Source organism: Zonotrichia leucophrys, chromosome 12 (genome assembly GCF_028769735.1).
Source record: "Zonotrichia leucophrys gambelii isolate GWCS_2022_RI chromosome 12, RI_Zleu_2.0, whole genome shotgun sequence".
Classification (NCBI taxonomy): domain Eukaryota; kingdom Metazoa; phylum Chordata; class Aves; order Passeriformes; family Passerellidae; genus Zonotrichia; species Zonotrichia leucophrys.
In genome coordinates, this window is record NC_088182.1 from 8,151,661 (window position 1) to 8,165,165 (window position 13,505).

General features: G+C 42.4%; 1 protein-coding gene across 7 annotated transcripts in view; it reads left to right on the top strand.

Annotated features, from left to right (window-relative positions):
* The window catches only part of FHIT (fragile histidine triad diadenosine triphosphatase), a 512,254-nt gene that overhangs the window by 428,973 nt on the left and 69,776 nt on the right, over positions 1 to 13,505 (top strand). For 6 of the 7 annotated variants that reach the window (XM_064724137.1, XM_064724140.1, XM_064724138.1 and 3 more), the window contains one exon: positions 992 to 1,060. The exons of the other annotated variant lie outside the window; for it this stretch is intronic. In XM_064724137.1, the coding sequence (XP_064580207.1) occupies positions 992 to 1,060 (69 nt within the window). The remainder of the gene's footprint in view (positions 1 to 991; positions 1,061 to 13,505) is intronic. 7 annotated transcript variants of the gene reach the window in all.

Genomic DNA, 13,505 nt, shown 5'->3' on the forward strand with positions numbered 1-13,505 from the left:
GCAATGTTGTTAGTAGCTCAACTTACTGCAGGAAAGTATTTTTCCCAGTGGAGTTTGGATCTTGAGGACCTTCCTTTATGTCATGAACAGTGTCAGAAAAAAAAAAAAGTAATAGTAATGACACAACACTAAGGGGCCAAGTCATGTATTTGTGTTCTTGCCCATCATTTTGTTTGTATTCCCCAGATCTCATCAGCACTTTTGATGAAAACACATCACCATTCCCCTCCTTCCCAAACTGGGTAACCCAAAGCTGCCTTTCTGCAGCCTTTGTGCAGCTCAGTGCCCAGCTCTGCAACCCTGTGGGCAATGGTCCTGTGCCAGCAGAGGGAAACACTTCAAACTGGGCTCATAACCCTTGTGCCTCACAGGTTTTGGGCCACCTGGCTCTCTGTCCCTGCAGGTGTGTCCCCAGCATGAGCCCCACAGGTTTCAGTTTGTTGGTTTTGGGCTACATCCTCCAGGGAGGAAAGGAAGCATTAAAGCTTTTTTAACCTTGTGGGAGGCCAATGCTGCCAGCCCTGGTGCCCATGTGCTGTCCGTGGTGTGGCAGCTGCTCTGTCCCCAGAAGGGAGCCCTGAGCCCAGGCTGCCAACACGAGTTCTCCCCCATATCCCATCTCCAGCACCTTCTTATTCCCCTCTCTTCCAAAGCCACAACACTCAGCTCCAAGGGACATTGTTATTTCAAAGCTGTGCCTAAATATGTCTCTGACTGACAACTATGAATAATTCCACAGAGCCCCTAAACTTCCAGGCATTTCACTCTGAAGCTCATATAATACACCAGGGCTGCTCTCTCATGTTTTTCATCTTTTATATTCTCCAAAGAGTTGAGATACAGTTATGGAACAGGTTAATGTATTTTCCTCTGAATATAATGCTGGGGGAGCCTGTGCACGGTTACTTTTGTGTGTTGAGAATAATGCTGACAGTTCAGAAAAGAAAGTCATGAACTTGATAATGGCCATTATTTTGTTTCACGTTTTCAGCATGTTCATGTCCATGTGCTGCCAAGGAGGGCTGGAGACTTCAGCAGGAACGATGATGTCTACGAGGAGGTAGGAGTTACACTCCATCTCTTCTTCAGAGTTGGTTTTGCTGTTAGTAAATTGTTTTAATGGTCCAGCCCCTCCCATGGGTGGAGGGGTGGGATCTCTGCGTTTTTGTTGTTGTAAATATCCTGTGACAGCGCCAAGATCTGTACTGGGATTTCCTTGTGAGCTCCCTCTCTGAGGGAGGATACAGTTGGCACCTTTGGTACTTTAGTCTGTCACTGCACACAGGGTGCATCTCTACAAATAATTGTGGTCTCTTATTTTGAGGGCACAGGGAAAAAGGGTGACCACATGGTCAGCCTGGCATGCAGGGAGGGTGTCCTGCACCAGCTGCTCGCCTGGGGTGCCAAACCTCCCCCTTCCAACCAGAGAAAACACAGGCAGCTTGTTACAGCTCAATCACAAACTGCCTTCTGGCCTGATTTTGGTAGGGCTCTGCTCAGCTCTGGACAAATCACATTGCAGCCCCAAAGATGGGAACTAAAGAGCAACTCTGCATATGGATGGAATATCTGCATGTGTGCAGATTGTGCAGCAGAGCTCAGCTCATGAGCTGTTCCACTGTGACTGAATCACTGGCTTTTGTTTAAATGAACAATTGTACTGGCATTAACAAAAAGTTTTCCCCAGTTTGACAGCTGTCATAATGATTCTATGAAAGAATCTCACTATTGTTAAATTTATGGCTTGTTCTTCGTGGGTTTGGTAGGATCCTCTTTCTGATATATGACATCTCCTTCTCTTCCTGAAAGTAATTAATATAAACTTGTTCAGTGCTACTGTAATACCATCTGCTTGAAAGAGACATCGTGACATTTTCTGCTTTGGTATTTTTTCCTTTGTGAGATCTACATGATGACAAGTCCCCACTCAGAAAAAAAAAATGGTGGAGTGTTTTAAACTTTTTCAATTACTTAAATATGCAAAAATGGAAAAGAAAGCATATTAGTGACAAGTTATATGAAGTGTAGTGCCTGAAAACTCTGCTAGTAAGGGTAAAAGCTTAATGAGGCTGCTGAGCAAGGAGATCCAATGGAAGTAAGTGATGGCAATCTTTGCTGGTGTGGTGGTTAAAAGCATTTGAGTGAGACAAAAGTTAGCAGGGTTAAAGGGTTGTCAGGCACTGGAAGAGGCTGTTCAGGGGAGTCACCATCCCTGGAGGTATTTAAAGGATGTGTGGATGGGGCTCTCAGGGACCTGGGTTACTGATGGGCTTGGCAGTGCTGCCTTGATGGTTGGATCCAGTGACCTTACAGGTGTTTTCCACCTAAATGATTGTATGGTTCTGTGATCTTTTCCTTTTCACATGTGTTAAGGCGTTTCAGATGCTGCATCAACCCATCAAATCTCTTTCCATTTCTGTCATATTTACAATTCCATTTTCTTCTTTTTTAGCACAATGATTTCTCCCTTGTTATAGCTGAACAGAAACAGGCAAAACTCTGATGAACTAGACTATATATTTAGTGTTGTTAGATGCAAAAGGGTGGCAAATTGGGGAAGAGTTTCTTTTTTATTTTGTCATTTCCAATTACAGCAATTGTAGGTGTTGCTTTTAGCAAACAGGAACCATAAATATTTAGACATAGATGTGATAATGCATCTTTTAGCAGAAGAATGTATAGCCTCAGAGTCTAACTAGCTATTCTTGAACACCACAGAGCCAACACACTTTTGTACAGACTGTAGCTGAAGAAAGATTTAAATTTTTTAGGATGCCAGGGAAACAAAAACACATTTGCTGCTATAAAAAGTTTGGTGCCGAGTTCTATTACTGTCTGGATTGAGGATGGAGGGACTTAAGAAATTTGCTATCACAGGTGAATAAAGCTATTTTGAAAAATGAAAAAGGGACAAATTATTGAAAATACAGCTGACTTTGGAAATAATTTGGAGCTTATGTCAGTACAGCAAAAACATTTTGATATAATGCATCTCTGTGTGATGTCAGCAAGTCATATCCTTTTGACAAGAAGATACTTTAAAAGATTTAGGAAGATATGTAGATCATGGTGGGGCAACAGGCTGGAAATTGACAAGGGATAAAGTACCTTTAGGTGAGATGTGGGAGCTGGAGAGAGCTTTAAATCTATTTTTCATGAAATTTTTACTTTAAAAATCCAAAACCCATTCATAAACACTTCATTTCCATGTATTTAAGTGATAGATGGAGTTGTAGTTTAGGCAGCAAAGACCACCTTCCAGAATCATCCCATTGGCCTTTTCCTTGTAAAATGTGACATGGGGGCTGATCAGCCTCCCTCAGAGGCTCTGTGCAATTGTAAAGCACACTGAGGATAAATTGTGCATATTGCAGTGCCTGGGTTAGCTACCACAGCTAAAGGTTTAACAGCAATTGGGAGCAATTTTCACAGGCTCCAGGTCTCAGCTCTGGCTCAACATGTCTTTTGCAAACCCCTTTCTATCTGTAAGTGCCTTTGAGCTCTCCAAGCTCTGCAGTTGTCATCTGTATATGCTCAGCAGATTGCTGATAAATCCCACTGCTCTTAGTGTCTGACAGTGAAAGGATGCCCAGATGCTGAGACATCACTCCTCTTAGGAGCCTTCTAGAATTGAGACAGCCAGAAAGTGCTTGCAGTCTCTCACTGTGTGCTTAATTTCTCCCATTCAGTTTTGGAGTGACCACTCATTTGATGCAAAAGGCAGAAGAGAGCACATCAGGTTGTTCCTGGCTTAGTCTGTTTGCTGGGCTCTGAGATCTTCAGGCATTTGGCTCTGAAGCTCTGACACAGCCCTGTCTGAAGCAGTTTTTAAGTGTAAAAACTATAATTAAGGGTAAGGTGTTTCTTAGCACTCGTATTTTAATCAGGTATCTGATGGACACAACTGTCTGCTGATTTCTGGACATATTTTTAGATCTGTGGTAGTGGAAAATTAATTGTGGAAGGAATAAAACAGGGTCTGACACTTATTTCACTGCACCTTCTCTAAGACACTCCTTGGTAGAATGTGTCACTTAATATTTTAGATTTTTTTACCTCAGTGCATATGAAAGAAGTCACTGTGTGATTTTTCCAAGATACAAAGAGAATAACTAATAGTAAAAAAAAATTTAAAAAACCCTTCATTTAATATTTTAGATGTAGTTCCTCTGCATCTTTGCAGGTCTATTTCTTGGAAGAGTATTTCCTGGGAAGTGTTAGTTATCCACTCTCTGGGTTCACTGTAGTGGAAAGCTAAAGCTATAGTTTATCAGTTCTTACATTTCTCTGCAATTATTTGAAGCCTAATCCTGCAAGTGTGCACATGCCAAAGTTAAATTGGTCTTACAGGATTTTTTATAGGATCAGGCTCTTCATCTTTTACTATTGCTAGATTACTTTTCTCATCTTCATCTTGAGTGGTTCTTATTCACTGATTCTTTATTTCTTGGACAGCAGAACAATAGCAGCTAAATATTAGGAAAACCTTCTCTTAGAATAACTCTTTATACCTCTGCATTTTCTGTTTGGTTTGAAAGAGATTATATTTCACATTTATTAATCAAGAAACTTTAAAGCCTCTTATGAAGTAGTTGCTTGCTTTGAAGTAGATGAGTTCTTTGCTATTATAAGGGCATGTCACAGTGACTGATAAGAATTTGGTATGAAAGAACATCTTTACTGTAGAGCAGCCCCCAGTGTTGTTGCAGTCAGCACGAGTGCTGCAGTTGTTGGAGGTCATTGTGTCCAAGACATTCAAGAACACTATGCTGAAAAGCCTTGGCACTTCCGTGGGCAGCCCTCATTCAGTGGGTGTTTGAAAAGTCCATAGCACAGCCTGTCCCTGGTCTCCACTGAGTGGTTAGCCATTACTGCAATATAAATAACATTCATCATCCTTCAGGCTGGCAGGTAATAGCTGTACTGGGCCAGAGACAATGGGGCTCTCTCAGAAAGGAAGACTCAATCAAAACTCTGCACTCCTGTTATGAGTGCTGACCTCAATAAGTTAATTCTGAGCCTGACAGACTCGGACGGGTAAGGGCAGCCTGGCCTCTCAGTGGAACCCTGAGCATCCCTGGCATGCTGAGGTGGGTTTTGTGGTGCACACCCCTGTTCCTCCCCAAATTCTGTGTTTCCCTTGGTGCCTGCAGCCTCCTGTAACAGAGGCAGCTGCCGCAGCAATGCACACCCAGGGCTGTGCACACAGGGCAAAGAGTGCCCAGCCCCTCCCCAGCCTTGCTCTCGTGCCCTCCTGGTTTCACTGCCTGTCTGCAGTGCCCAGCCTAGACTGGAGAGCACTGAAAAAGGGGAAGGTGTGAAAGAGAGAGGTTAACCCAAACCCCTGTGTCTCCGTCCTCCTCTGCCTGCCAGACCTGCATCATGGATCTCTTCTAATGAACCTGAGTGAAACTTCCTGCTGCGAGTTCTTCAGTAATTTATGAAATTTTGTAAAAAGCGAGCAGAAGAATTTGCTTCATGCTATCCTCCTTCCCCTCTGGCATTTAGGCAAGCAGTGAGAGACTCACTTAGGAGAATATACTTTGACTTAGTGATCTCATTCAGCGTGTTATGCTAAATCATTTCAGCACGAATACCTATTAGTAATCATTTCCAGTTCCAGGAAGGATGAAGGAGGTATTTTGGCATATGAGTCAAGAACCTGCTGGGCTGTTTCTTCAGGCTGGCAAAACAGGGGAACTGTGGTGAATTCAGAAGTTTAGTCAAACAAGCCTGAAGTTTAATTCTTCCTGAATGGCTTTGACTGTGACATGCCATCACTCCGAGCTGCAGACAGCATCCTGCCTGCTGCTGGGCACTGAGCCTGGCACAGCGCTGGAAACCTGCACAGCTGCACTGAGCTGCTCAAAGGTAAGGAATGAAGTAAAAAGATAAATAAGCCCTCATCCAGGTCTGTGAGACAAAATGGAAAGATGCCCAACAGCTCCTGTGAGCATCAGATTGAACTATTCATGAAAATTAATGGCATGCAGAGCTAATAGGCTGTTCCTTGGCCTCAGAATGATATTGTACCTTCTGGGAACATATTGTAGCCTGCTGGGAGATCAGTCTGCTGTGTCTGAACTCCCTTGGGGCCAGACCCTGCTCTCTCTGCACCCTGCATTGTTAAACCATAGAAAAGAACAGAGGCAGCACAGGATCTCAGGAGTTTTATGGGGTGTTTTTTAAAGCTCTGCTTTTCCCAGGTACAAGTTTATTTCCTAATCTCCTGATGCAGCAGCAAATAAATTCTTCCCAGTAGGCTTCAGATTTTACCCTGGTCTTGCCAATGCTGCTTTTTCTGACTGCAGGCATCAGAGGAGGCTCTCCTAGCCAAGGAGTATGAGCTTTTCCCAGTTGATTCCAGAATCTTGTGATATTTTAGTGACTCCAGCAGGGCAGGGCAAATGAACTGTGTGTGAATATTTCCAGCTGGGTGTATTGCAATAGAACCTAGAACTGTGCCAATAATTGTGGTTTTGATCTCCTAGATGGATGGACAAGAAATCATTTTTAATTAACCTGAAATAATGTTTTTTTCCCATCAAATGAATTTCCTTTTTGTTTTAAACAGGATAATTTATTTTCTGGACCATAATATTTTGTCTGAATAGGATTGGAAATCCCCTGGATAATGCTGGCATGCCCTGCAAGCTTATTCCATATCCTCAACCTAGATGAGGCAAAACTGACAAATTTGTCAGTAAGGCCCAGTATCAATACTGGAAGACATCCTAGGGTCACATTTATCTCCCTAGATGAAAACCCCACTGTTTGTGGCATTTTCTGCCCTTACCAGCTGTGTCAGGTATTTGACACCTGAAATCTCTGAGACCTTCCTCTATGCTGTCTGTGTTGCTGCTCTTACTTCAAGATAGCAGGATATCATAATGTGATCTGATTAAGAATCATTTCATTCATTTCTCTAGATCCTATGGAAGATCTTCCGTAGGATCTAAAGAAATGGAAAGAGCTCAGCTATAGAAAGGAATTAGAAGTGGTAGAAGGTTTCCCATTGAGGCAGCCATCTCTCATGATCACACACGTGCCCTTTACACCTAGGCTTTGTCTGGAGGGCAATGTGCATTTGGCATTTCACATACCATGGATGAGCCTCATTGCCCTCTACTCTGGCTGTCCCTCTGCATTCCATCACTGCTTTTGATGCTTCTTAGCCTTCCCTGCCTCAGGGGTTTTACAATCATTGTCCTCCCAGGTTAAAAGGCATTGGCTGCCAGGATCCACTTACATTTCATCAATAATATAGTAGATGCAAATTTTTGTGACCATTGCAAAGGATCTCTTGGCTCCTTGTGTAGGGTGTTTGTTGTGTTTAGCTCATGGAGTATTTGCTCTGCTGTGTCCTTGATGGTGCTTCATTGGCAAGTGATATTGTGACAAAAAACCTCCAGCCAAGGACAACTTGCTGATAAGAAGATTAAAGTGAACATGGTCTCTGAGGCCTGATCATGCTGTCAGTGCTTAGGCTTGCTCAGATGCTTCCTGTGTATTCCCAGCCCTGAGGTAAAACTGTCTTCAGATCTCTGCTTATCCTTGGAGGCAGTGTAGGTTGAACTCATTCTGGTGGGAGAACATGCCCCATTGGTACCCTAGGTGCTCATCTTTTAGGAATTAATGATATGGAAACCAAACAAACCTATCAGGGAGCTGCCATTTTCTAAAGAGAGATTTTTCTTTGCCAAATTAAAATGCTGCCTTAAACTTCTAATGAAATGCTCCCCTGTTCTCTTTATGGTTCAGGATATTGGAGGAGGTACTTGGTAAGCACAAACCAAATCACACTGAAATCCAGTGCAGACCTGGCAAGGGATTAAGGCCAGAAGAGAAGAGAAGCTGATCATAAAATGAGGATAGAATGAGAATGGATTTTATCTTTTGTTGCAGTGGTTTTGCCAGGAAAGCAATGCAAAGTAACCACCGACCTGCTGCCATACTGGGGGCTAAGAAAGTGTTATTTTAGTTTGAGAAAGGAAATTTTAATAATACATTGCAGCAGAGTGAGAATTTAGTTTAACAGCGTGTTAGCATAATTGTGCACAATTTGGTTTTATTTAAATACATTAAGCACCATTGTTTCTTTTCCATGTTAAGGATTGACTTTGGTGCTAGGTTGCAGCAGTTTTCCTTAATTGCTTTAATCCTTGGCCTTAAGAAAATGAATACTTTAAATTCACACTTGTTAAGTACGCTGCTAATGAAGAACAGGCTTTAGCAATCTTTGGTGAGCCCAAACTATATGTTAAAAAAAAAAAAAGAGGAAGCAAGGAGAAAAAAAAAGAGAGAGGGAGAAGCTAATCACCAACCATTCTGTTAATGCTTATTTTAATCATCTTGCCTGCCCTTGCTGGCAGACAGAGCCATTTGGCTGCAGAGGCAGGAGGCAGCCATCGCCTCAAATGGCACTGATGTTGAGAATTGGGCCCAGGAGGACAATCTGACTTGTCAGTTTATATAGACATAAAGCTTCATTGTTGTGCACAGACACAACTAGCTTTTTAAAAGCCTATTTCCCTCCTGATGATGTGAGAATCTGCTCCCCTCTCTCCTACTGTTCTCCAGCCCTCAGATTTATTAGACAGTGTTTGTAGCCCTGCTCAGTGTTTCTGTGGTGCCGCAGGGGCAGGTGGGGACCAGCAGTGCCACAGTGACCAAATGCCCAGCTTTGAACCACAGGGACCTGAGAGGGCTGGGGGAGTAAAGAGCTGTGGCTGCACACTGGGTGATGTCTCCTCAGAGAGTTTTAACACACTGATATCCCCGATGGAATATTCTCTGTGGAATTAAGTGTGTGTTTTAAAACATACAGGATGCTCAGAAGTGAGGAGCTAACAGCATTTCCTTGGGGGCCCGAAAAGAAACATCTCCAAAATTCAATTAATTATGAGAAATGTATGATCTGTTTTCAAAAACAGCTCATGCTGCTATTTTGCATGTGCAGGAAACTTTTATCTTTCTGACAACCAAGAGTTGCAGTTAGCAAAGTGAGCTTACAACTTCTGGCTGCCTGTGCCTCCCCGTGCTGCAGGGAGCCCCTGGAAGGGTTTCAAGTAGCGCAGTGCAGCATTTTTCCCATTTCAGCTTTTGTGTCCTGCAAATTGGAGAAAGTGACAACTGGTGCCCACATCAAGCAGTGGCTTTTACTGCTCCAAGGAAAAGAAAGCTTCAAAATCCCGCTTGGCTGAGTTACAACCCAATTATAGCTATCCAAGCACAGGTATTCCAAAAAAACCAGGGAAACAGGGAAGTAAGGCAGCCTTTGTCCCACTTTGCCTGGATAGCTGGAGCATTGTGTATGAGGTTGCCAAAAAATCCCCTCCTGCATTTAATTGCAGAAACTGATCATAGGTTTGTGGTAAACATACAAGCAAATCCAGCTAAACATTTGTGTCTCCCTTTTGCTACATAAATTACTTCAGTGGAGTGGTATCTTGCTTCTAGGGGTTGTAATCTCTGTGGAAGTGGGAAGGTCTTGCAATAAATAGGGTTTTAATGGAAGGCCTGTTTTAGAATTTCTCTTTTCTTTGAACGATGACCTTTTTCTTTTTTTGTAAGAAAAAATCTATTCTCTTTCATTACATGAGTGTCTCTGAAGGGGCAAATGCACACAACTGCCAGGCCACGTACAGCACGGCCTCTGGGCAGGGTTCTCTTCAGCTGAGGCATGATTGGGAGCAGTAATTGAGATTAGCTCCCTAGGAGATGGGCCTCTGCTCTCCTCCTGGCTTTTTTCTCAGTAAAATAGTTGCATTTAATGCATTTATGAGTAGACTGTAAGTGCTAACATACTTTCTTCCCATACCCCTGCCATTTCCATGGCAGGCTTCTGAAGAAATAACAATACCTAAAGCTGCATAAACACTTAAGGTCTTCAGTGTCTGCTGCCATTGGCACTTTCGTATTTTCTATTTGAAGATAATTTCATTTCACACTTTTACATCTGAAGAACCTGTTTTTGAAGATCTCAGAGTACATTTTTAATGTATATAAATGAAGTTTCCTCCTTCCTCTGTGAGTACATTAAGTAACAGTATTAGCAGGTTTGATGCAGAGAGGTAAAGGGACCTTGTGAAGTTCTGGAGTGAGTCAGGGCAAAACAGCTGAGTGCAGACACATCCCTGAGCAAGCAAAAGGTGGATTGATCACCCATCTACAGCTACATAGAGTAATACAACATATGAAGCCCTTGCTTCCCTGTATGAACGTATGGTCCTTAAGAGAGCTGGTAGATATTCCAGGATGTGCTCCAAAGTGTTGAGCAACATTGAAAACTGGAATGACTCTCAAGAACTTTGCTTCTATTTTTGGGTTTTGGTTTTTGCTTTGGTTTTGTTGGTTTTTTGGTTTTTTTTTTTTTTTTTTATTTTTGTTGGGGTTTTTTTCACCTGAAGAATAATACTGCTGACATTTAAAAATTCAGATTGTCACCTGGTAGTGCACTGGCTTCATTCAGCCAAGGCCTGTGAGCAGCAGCAATTGCTGCTCTCTGAAGGTGAACACCTCAGGTGTTTTAACAAGAGGTGACATGTTCACCCAGCTGTACAAAAGGGGGTCTCTCTTCACTGGTATGGTGTCTCCTGGGACACCAGGAGGGAAATGCTTAGGGAAAAAATGAGAAGAATGAACATATGTGTGAAATGGTGCAGCTTTTTGTCTCCATAAAGGCAGATTCAGGGAGTCCTTTGCCATAAGTGGATTCTCAGGTGGTTTTCTAAAAAAGATAAGCAAAACAGCCACTGACTTTCAACAAGAGTCAGATGTCTGAATGCCTTAAAGACTTTGGAAAAGCCAGCCCTTTATCCTCTGTATCAGGTTCAGTGGCAATATTGACACTCAGCAGGATGTTATTGGCATGTGATTCTCTCTTTTCATCTTGCACAAGGGCATGAGGCAGAATTGCCCTCTGCTGCTGCGTGAGCAGAGGAGTTGTGGATTGATGTATCAGCACTTCGTGTTTCTGGGCTGTTCTCAGGAACATGTGCAAAAGGGAAATAACAGCAGAACAAGGACACTTCCCAGGTTAGGTAATGTGCTCCACTGACATCCTTTACTTTGCTTTTAAGGGTGATAAGCATAATGAAGCTGAGAACAATCTGGTGTTTTTCCACCACTTTTAGCAACTTCTTGTCATTTTGAGCTGCTGATGTTCCTTCTCAGGTGCTACCTGGTGATCCTTTTAGCGTGTTTATTACTGTTGCTTCTTCTCAAGAAATAAATTTGCTGAGAGTAAAGAAAGTTGCTCATTAGGGCAATGTAATTAAAGGAAAAGTAGACATCATGCCAAGTTCCGTTTTCTCTACAAAGCACCACCTTGGAGATTGCCTGAAACTCAATTACTCATTGCTATGCTTATTAGGGAGAACAATGTGCTGAAATGATCCCCACTTCTAATAACCTTGTTTTCTACATGTGAGTCATGTTAATACTTTTTGCTTTAGTATCTTAATCACCATGTGTAAAATGGGTCTGTTTCTAGAGGGGGAATAGGAAAGGTGGGCCACATGGTGGGTGTTCTCTGAATTGCCACTCTCCGTGGAGAGTTTCTTGTTTCCTGCTGGTCCACAGTCATTTTGTGGCAATTTTTTTTTGTTGTTTTTTTTTTCTTTTAATTACATGGAACAGTATTTATTAAGAGATTACATCTTGATAGTCGGATTTCCTCTGGTGAAATGAAAATATTCATCCTCTGCCTTGCTCTCTCCCTTTGGGGCAAGGATTGTTCAGTATCTTTCATGTCTCAGTCTCTTCTTTATTACCTCATGGCTTCACCAAGACAAATCATTTCTGCAACAGAAAGCTGGTGTTAACACTTGCTAAATAACCTTGTTCTGATAATCAGTCTGGTGCACAGTTTTCTTCCTTGATCAGAGCTACTCTGATACTTTCCTGCTGTCCTCCTAACTTGATGTCTTCAGCTTCTCTGAACAGGCTATGACCCCAAAATCCTGTGTGCCCCTGCAGGTGTGTTAGAGGGAGCTGTAAATACCAATATTCTGTCCAGGGCTTTGGAAGGGACCTGAAGCCATGAAGGAAACATAATGTTCTTCCATCCAGCCCACAACATAATTACCCTCCTTAGCTTCATGCTCAAGCCTTCTCCTCTAAACACGCAGCAAACCTTTGTTAATGGGGTATTCCATCAGAACTGAAGGACAGAAGTCTTAATCATGCTAGTAAGGACAACCAAAACTGCCATGGGAATGTGGGGAAATTGTCTGAGATTCAAGCCCAGTGGTGGCCAAGTTCATTTAAGATACTAGTAAGTTTCTCTGAGATTCTTCATCAAAAATGCCACAAGCACTCATAAAATAGTTTTGTGCAAACTTCACTTTTGATCAAAATCATGGATGAAAAACCATGGAAGTGGCTGAATGTTGAAAATATCTAAGGGAGAGAGAGATAAGTCATTTGTTCCTAAGCAAAAAACTTGACTGGCAAAGCTTCACTCCCAGAGTGGAAAAGAAATGTAAGGCTGTTTTCTCTTTGGTGCATTTCTCCATCCCCGGAATTGTTGAGAGCCATATTGCATGAAGCTTGGAACAAACTCATCTAGTGGAAGGTGCTCCTGCCCCTGTCAGAGGAGTTGGACTAGATAACTTTTAAGGTCCTTTCCAAGCCAAACCATTCTATAATTCTATGATAGGAAGAGGAAATTAGTCCAGGACATCAGTTCATGTACCACTGGTGTCTTATATATCATGTAAGACAGGTATCCTTGTTACCAGCTATGTCATATGAATATTAAGAAATCACTGCTCCTAAGAAATTCTGTGTGTTCATCTCAGAAGGAAGTGCATGGCTGTGCAGTTAACCATTCCTTCTCCTTTCATGTCAGAATATTTCAGTCCTTTTATGCAGAGCACAGGCAGACATGATTGAAAAGGGAAGTCTTACCCTTTGATGTTTGTTTGTTGTATTATCCACTTTTCATGGCTCTATTATTCCAGAATCCTATTGAGCCATTCATTGGCAAGTGGAAATTTCCACTGCAGTCAGTAGGGTATTTCTGCCTCTAAATCACTTAATTTGGCCCCTGATACTTAACTTGGGGCCAGATTATCAAAAGTGTTGAGCACCAGCTTTCTGAAGGCTTAGCACCTCCCACTGAGGAAAGATTTTCAAACTGCTCTAAACAGAGCAGTTCCTGTTGTGACCCTTTAAGGACAGATTTGCAAAAGAACTCAGCAGTTCCATTTCACCAAGGAACCAAGTCCTTTCCAAAATCTGTCCAGCTTTGCTTGGTGCCAGGCTGGAAGATAAGGACTTTTGAAAATGTAGATTTTAGCAAGCTCTCTGATGTGGAAAAATACTAAGTTCCAAACATTGGGAAGGACTTGAAACAAATGCTGGCAAAGAGAAAAAACCTCCACGTTTCAAGATGTGCCAATTTTATTGACTGATTGAGGGGCTGGAAGAAAATTTTGGATCTGAACAGGTTTTCCCATAATTGCCCACTAGGAGGTTTTCTGCACATTCTCCTGCAGCAG